Genomic DNA, 8,282 nt, shown 5'->3' on the forward strand with positions numbered 1-8,282 from the left:
TTGTCTGCCTTTTGAGGAGCTGTTTATATAGAAATATTTTGATTCAACAGAATTTATTACACAGACTTTTATTAATGTTAGGCTACAACAGCCATATTTCAATATATTCACAGCTGGCTAATTGCAGCTCAGATGTGGCATGAATGCATTTACACCACAGTTTTTATAAATAGTGCCATGAGATGAATGGGTTTTAAACGGATATAAAAAATCTGTCACTAATTATTCACCTTATTAACATTTCGTTTCAGACCTGAATGAAGCAAAAGAAGATAATTAGAAAATAGTTTTTTTTTTTTTTTGGAGGTCAGTAGTGACTGAAACCAGTTTAGTTACCAACATTCTTTAAAATTTCTTTGTTTCACAAAAGAAAAATGCCATTCAGGGTTAAATCGACATGAATTTTTAATGACAGAATTTTCATTTTGGAGGGAATTATCACCTTTTAATGGATGTTTTATTAAAATGGTAATATAAAATTATGACGATACTTAAACTGCCAGTATGTGGCAGTAAATGTGTTAATGAGAAGACTTTGTCTGAAATCACATGCTTCTCTACTAGGATATACAGTATGCAACAAAATAAATTCACAGTACTCATAAAAGAGTAGGTAAAAGTACTCCGATGTGACCTACTGCTTCCAGTGTGATTCTGAATGTTCAGCACTTCGATCCATGTTTATTGTTTTGAAACTTCTGGCGTTATGAATAAAGGTGAAATGACTCCCCACCAGCACAAACAAGCTCTGTAATGAGCTCTTTCTCAGATATCAGATATGTTTTTACTGTAAACACATGATGCAAACACGGTTCTCTTTCGAAGGGAGGACCTCAGTGTCTGGGTTTGTTACCTGGTGTCATGGTTGTAAGCTTGTCTAATCACAGGAGATGATTCAGTCAGACGCCAACACAATTAGTTATAATCTGTTTTCTTGAAAGGTTGACCACACTCGCACCATTAGCACACAGAGTCTAGTTTTAGAATAAGACTGAACGTTCAGCTTCACAAACGGCTCGAAATGGAGGCGAAGTGGATGATTATATTGTTCTGGACATGCTGGAGTTTCTGTGCTGCTGCTGTAAATGAGTTCTACTCTTCAACAGGTTAGTGTGTTGTATTGCAATAAGATGATTAAACAAGAACACTTCCCTATTTAACCATATTTGTTTATGTGGGAGTGCTAGAATACCTGTCTTGAAATGAAATGCTGTCTGCAGATCATATGACGCAGCTTATAGACATCAAAGCCCAGTTTGCCAAGAGTCTTGATGAATCTATAGAAGCACTGGAGAGCCAAGCAGATCTTCTGAGAGAGTAAGTGTTGCTCGTGGAGCTGATGGCATCGAGAGACAGAGGAGAGCAGATCAACTGGAAAAACAGAAAATGACTTTTCAGAAGTCAAGAGCTACAAGAGACCTTTTTAGGATTACAGAGAAACGTTTAAATAATCAGAGAAAGTGTCAAATGTTAAACTTGGTAGTATGACGAAAGGAGAGAATGAGATGAGTCAATGTTTAATATTTAGAAAATGCATAGAGCATATTATAAACTGCTACACAAACAGTTAAACCATGTTAGTTTGGGTTATAGATTATATTCGGTTATATTTCATATCGGGTTCATATATACAGTAGGTCTAATTAAAACCCCAATGCTCTTCATTTAGGAGTAAAATTTTACTTCAATAGTATTTTTTTATCCAACATTTTGTATTTTGAAGGTATGTCATGGTACTAAAGTATATTAACTACTAGAATATTTAACATTTGTCTTTATATAGCAATAAAAATATTAGAAAAAGTGTTTATTTCCTGATTTTTGCAGCAACAAATAATACATACAAATAATGTATATGTATAAAAACTATTTCAGATCTATTTAATCTGGTGGGAAGAAATAAAATGATCTGTAATACAGTGGTGTAGCTGCTTGATGCCTGTAACATAATTAATATAAATACTTTCAGGGCTGTGCTTGCACTATTTGTTAAGAACAGTGTTTTCAGGCTTAATATAATTAGGTTTTGCTTTTGGATATATATTTAAACATTATCATCATCTATGTTCTGTCGAAGTTTAGTTAAAAAATGAAAATGAAATTTCAGGAAGGCTTTTAAAAAGCTTAATCTGAGTCTGAGCTGATTTTAACCTCTCAGTTGAGTCTCTTGGCCAGGTTTTGCAATACATATTGCCATTTATTGTCAATATAAAGCCATACATTGTCAGTCACACCAGTTCATTTATGTGTGTCTATTTTGGACTATTTTTGATGTTTCAGACTTTTATCCTGTCATTGCTGTGTGCTTTATTCTGCATTGTGGCTGATTTGTCAATTGAACCTCCTAAAATCTCTGTATTTTCACACACACACACACACACACACATGGAGCACAAATGGTGTGTTTTGTATTTGTTTTGACCACAGAATTCTGCAACACATCTTTCAGTGTTTTTGAATATTGATATGAATCGATCAGGGCTCTGAATGCACTTGAGGATGACTTTGATGACACTCCCAGAGATCCGGAGGAATTCATCAGCAACCCTCTCGCAGCGTTTCAGCTCGTCCGAAAACTGAGTCAAGCCAGGGACGCTACACAGGAACTTATCGAAGGAAGACCTGCAAAAGGTTTGAGGACAAAAACACACGATGCTAATATATCACTCGGAAACCGGTTGATTGTGTTAGAAATGATTGTACACTCATGTGAAGACTTGTCGAGCTGTTGTTCTGTGATGGCACCACTTAGAGAAGGAAAAGCTTTAAATTTATGAGGCCATTGTGTAACATTTCTCATGTTTCACAGACACGTTGGAAAGCCTGAGATCTGCAGCTCAGACTCTCCCCAGAGCAGAAGATGTAGACGGTGTGGTGACAGCTTTGGTTAGACTTCAAGAAATGTACAGATTAGATCCGAGGAACATCTCTTTATTTTCTGGTGGGTTTCATGGTGGCTTTATGTGTTCTTTATCACCAGTATAGCTCATGTTTGTGCTCAGACCTATAAACAGATGATAAAACAAAGGGGTTAACAACAAATCCAGGAGACTTAGACAGGACTGAGTCATATCTAGAGGCCAGGATGTTGATGTAGGCTCTTGTATCTTGGTGTAAAATCTGGTTCAGTGATATCACCTTGATGTGTGGCTTTTCAGAAATGAAGCACAACGTAACGCTGGATCCAGATGAAACTTTCCATATCGCCATGATCTCCTCTCTCAATCAACGCTTTCAGTATGCCGTCCTCTGGATGGAGGAAACCCTCAGGAAACTCAATGAGGGGGAAGAAGCTGGCGTTACTAAAGAAGAGGTTATTTATCAGCTTGCATCGTTGTCCCATCAGCTGGCAGTGATTCAGCCGTCAAGTGGGCAAAGTACGGAGTTTACAAGATTGTGAATTAACTTGGATATTTCTTTTCACTATATTCTCATCTGCCATAGCAAAAAATAAATAAATAAATATATATATATATATATATATATACATAAACAAAAATATAAAAATGAATACCATAATTTGTGCTTATTTCCAGTATTGTGAGTTAACCAAAACATTATCTGGTGAACTATCTTTATTATTAATGTGCAATGGATTTTTGAAACATGCTCACATTTGAAAATAAAGGCTATTTAATGTTTTTTATTTTAAAGTACAGTATGAGTAGTATATTGTTATGTACCAATAACTAATTGTTAAGTAATTGTGCAAGTATCTGTTATCTGTATTCTGTTCTATATTTAAACACACAGTGGTGCAAAAAAGGATTCATACCACTCTGGTGAAAAAATGCTTTTATTTTATTTATTTGAAAGAATTTCATATTTTAAATGAAGCTTTTAAATGCAAGACTTTTAAATGGTCTCGCACGTCAGGTTGTCACTGTGTGTTGGCTTCTAAAGCATTATGTGTAATAATGCAAGTCTTAACAAAGCTAACAAACCCACTCATGCACCTGTGATTTGTAATTGTTCTTAAGAAGCCACTGAGAGAAACCTGCTTCGGCCTGAACTGTACTCGAGCATAATAGAGAGCATTGAGACGTGGGACTGGATCACAGCACACATCGCTCAGCTTTCCACGGATGAATCGTATGAGGCTCTGTGCACTGGAACCAAGCTTACGATGGTCAGGATCCACAGAGATTTCTGTTTTCTCTTCATTTAGTATTGCTGTAATCTTTTAAAGATGAACTTTCATGTGAAATGCATGTGCGTGTACAGTAAGATTGTGGTTCAAAACCTACATTTTCTACAGAATACTCATTCTAACACGCATAGATATAAATAGCATTTTATTACACATTGTGAAAGTACATAAATTATATATTAGACATGCACTGCTGGTAGCCGTGTCTAATATACTGTACTGTATATGTGTGTGTATATATATAAAATATGTATGTACATGTATGTATTTATGTAAGACACCTGTGTCTTAGAGTGTAGACCAGACGTTAAAACAAAAGAAAAACAATACAATACTAAATAGTGAAGGCCTACTCAAACAGATATGTCTTGAGACGTGTTTGAACACGTTTACAGAGGTGAAGGATTTAAGGAGATCTAATACATGTGTTCTGGTTTGCAGACGCCACAAAGAGAGAGAAAGCTGGTGTGCAGGTACAGGACAGGAAGAGGAAACCCGCTGAGGATTTTCAAAGAGGAAGTGGAGTGGGACGAGCCTATGATCCTACGATACCATGACTTTCTCTCTGAAGGAGAGATCGACACCATCAAAACACTGGCCAGGCCAAAGGTGCATCAACGTGTCCGTCAGATATGATTCTGTAGCACATATACATGCTCTTTCCCTGAAGCATTCAGTGTGTGTGTGTGTGTGTGTGTGTGTGTGTGGAAGGGAATTTAATACATTTTTAATTGATAACTGATATTATTGATAAGTAGTTGTACCATTTTGTCAAATAATAATGTATTATTATTAAATATTAATATTCTATATCTAATGCAACACATCTCTTATATTCAGCTTTCCAGAGCTAAAGTCATAGATCCAGTGTCTGGAAGAAAAGTTTCTGCTGCCTCTCGTGTGTCAAAAAGGTGAGCATCCACCACAGAAATGAGAAGTTTGCCTTTGTTTACTCACACTCCTGTCTTTACATTGGATATATACAGATATATATGTATGTATGTATTATATTACAATACAATATGTGTCTATATTACACATTTGAATACAAGTCAAATAATTTACAAGTCTTGAGTCTCTGGGGTAGCAATAAAAAAAAAAACCTTGTATGGGTCAAAATGAGCGATATTTCTTTTATGTCAAAAATCCTTAGGATTTTATGTAAAGATCATGTTCCATGAAGATATTTTGTCAATCTCTTACTGTAAATATATCAAAACTTAATTTTTGATTAGTAATCTGCATTGCTAACAAATAATTTGGACAACTTTAAAGATGATTTTCTCACTATTTTTCAGAATTTTTTTTTTTTTTTTTTGCACCCTCAAGATTCAAATAGTTGCATCTCAGACAAATATTATCCTCCTAACGAACCATACATCAGTGGAGAGATCATTTATTCAGATCACAAATGATGTGTAAATCTCAATTTTAAAAAATTTACCCTTATGACTGGTTTGTGGTCCAGGGTCACATGTATAATAAACATCATTTGCATATTTTACGTACATTAAAGCATGACAAATAATTGTTCATTTTTATATTATGCAGATTAGTTGTGTACAGTGAGTTATGTTGTTATAGTGTCGGGGAAGAGATGAGGAGGACACTCTTTCAGAGAGAATTAGACTATTATTTCATTCAAAAATAAAGCCACACACACACACACACACATGCATGTAATGAAACTGTCTGGGTCCTCTTTCTCTGTCTCAGCGCATGGCTCTCTGAACATGAAGATCCCGTGATCTCTCAGCTCAACCAGAGGATCGCTGGTGTCTCTGGTCTAGAGCTGGAGACCGCTGAGGAGCTCCAGGTATTCACTTCATCTTACACAAATGGGAATTATATTCATATATTTGATCTATTTCAAAGTGGCCCTTTGTCTAGATTTCAGCTCTGCACACTTTCCTCATGGTGACTTCCTTTGTTTTTATTTTTTCTCATACTGTGAAAGTCAATGGCAGCAAAACACTTAAAAACGACATTATTAAAATCATGAAAAATATCGATTCAATCCAGCAAGCCTGAATTATTTACTAATGCATATCTATTAGATTCATTGCAGTATGTAATTATTTTAAATGACCGTGATAGTTTTTTTTTTTTTAGCAGCATGTAGGTTTATGTTTATACAGTTCATATTCTACATGTATTTCACATTGCCTTTTTTTCAAGAATTCTGGTTCTTTTTAGGTTAAATCTTAAAGGAAATCATACTGTACCCTGTTTGGTTTCTTCAACACTTCATATGAGAAGTGAGCTGATCTGTCATGATTGATGCAACTATTGGCTTTTCTATAGATCGCAAATTATGGAATTGGAGGCCAGTATGAGCCACATTATGACTCAAAGGTATGCATGAAGATGTTAACCGTTTTAAATGTGCGTTACTGTTATTCCCCTGGTCCTGTCTGAAGATGTGGAAACTTTTTAACAACAAAATCTCTCCACAGTTGACAAATGACTCAGACTTTCAGCTCCGAGGAGGCCGGATTGCTACTGTCCTTATCTATGTGAGCAAGGTTACTCTTAAACCAGTTCTTTCATATATTTCATCAGTTCATTGAGAATCAGTAGTGTTGTTGTAGATGAGTGATGTGGACATCGGTGGAGCCACAGTGTTTCCTGACGTTGGCGCAGCACTTCAGCCAAAGAGAGTTAGTTGAAGCATCTTGATTTCCACACACAGTGCTGACGTGTGACTGACTTTACCTTCTGTAACCGCTGCTCATCTGCTCCATCAGGGCACAGCAGTGTTGTGGTTTAACCTGCTGAGAAACGGAGATGAGGATGCCAGAACTTTACATGCAGCATGTCCTGTGTTTGTAGGCAGTAAATGGGGTAAGTATTCTGTGAGGAGTGTATTATCCAAATGAGAAGTGGGAAAAAAATCAAGACCCAGTCAGGTCACAGTTCATCTTCAAACCAAAAAAAGAAAAAAATATAGTTTAGTATTTTATCAGCACTTATCATTTATTCTTATATAACTTATATCAGTATTTTTACTTTACTAAAGTAATTCTTTACATTCTAATTAAAAAAATAATAAGTTGCAACGCAATGCAACACTTGCTACATCTATCTATCTATCTATCTATTAGTGGTAGCACTTGTTGCATTGCATTGCATTTAATTCTTTGCATTTTAATATACACACACGCGCGCACACACACACACACACACACACACACACACACACACACACAGTATGTTGTGAGATTCAACCTCTAATAATTGTATCTCAGCAGGTCTTATAGAGTGTGTGACCTGTTTAATAAAAAATGTTAAATTGCATATGCACATAATTATAGTGCATTTAAATGTTGATTATTACCAATCCTGGTCAGTGCAGATAATCTACACTGGAAAAAAGGTAAACTGGTAACCTAAAATGATAATATCTGATTTTATATCAGGCAAAATATTTAATAGTTGAATGAGCATAAACATTCCTTTATTCCACCAGAACTACATTACATAGGTTAAATCACGCAGATACATCTATAAATAACAATTAGAGGTTACCACTGTTTGCAGTGTGTTTTTTCATGCATTCAGGTCCAGAAACTAGCCATTCTGTTCTTTACAGACTTTAAAACCTTCCTCATTCTAGTTGCCAACAAGTGGATTCGTACGTATGGGCAAGAGTTCAGAAGAAGGTGCTCTACAGTCGAATCTGATTAGAAGAGCCATCCAGCTCAGAGACAATGTGACGTCATGGCAGAAATGCATTCACACTAACTCCAGTGTTTTATTACTTCAGTTTATTGTTATCATTTGTTTTGTGGTATATTTTATCTGCTTTATAGTGGGTTGTAATGTTACAGCAGAAATGAAGACAGAAAACCTGGACATCAGGCTCTTAACGAATTAAACTTGTTCAAAATGATTTCTGTGCCACTCCCCATTAATTAATTCCCCACACTATACCCCTATTAATTAATCAAGTATTTTAATTCAAATGTATACATTTAGTAACCATGTGGGAAAAGTACATGAAATAAATGGCAATAACTGTGTAAAATAAGAGTCTAACTTTGTGTGTTTGTACAGAAGCCTTGACTTCTGATTTATTTCCTTTGCATACTCAAGGTGAAAGGAAAGAATCTATCTATCTATCTATCTATCT

General features: G+C 35.6%; 1 protein-coding gene across 1 annotated transcript; it reads left to right on the forward strand.

Annotated features, from left to right (window-relative positions):
* The first annotated feature begins 1,021 nt into the window (after window positions 1–1,021).
* On the forward strand, window positions 1,022–7,960 carry LOC132130865 (prolyl 4-hydroxylase subunit alpha-2-like). The gene is made up of 14 exons (XM_059542703.1): window positions 1,022–1,106; window positions 1,221–1,317; window positions 2,480–2,631; window positions 2,810–2,941; window positions 3,159–3,377; window positions 3,981–4,129; window positions 4,592–4,759; window positions 4,991–5,061; window positions 5,867–5,966; window positions 6,455–6,505; window positions 6,607–6,666; window positions 6,742–6,810; window positions 6,898–6,994; window positions 7,767–7,960. Exons 1-14 carry the CDS (start codon window positions 1,022–1,024, stop codon window positions 7,835–7,837), a joined length of 1,521 nt encoding a protein of 506 aa, XP_059398686.1. The 3' UTR covers window positions 7,838–7,960.
* The last annotated feature ends 322 nt before the right edge of the window (window positions 7,961–8,282 follow it).

This window comes from Carassius carassius, chromosome 47 (genome assembly GCF_963082965.1).
Source record: "Carassius carassius chromosome 47, fCarCar2.1, whole genome shotgun sequence".
Lineage (NCBI taxonomy): Eukaryota > Metazoa > Chordata > Actinopteri > Cypriniformes > Cyprinidae > Carassius > Carassius carassius.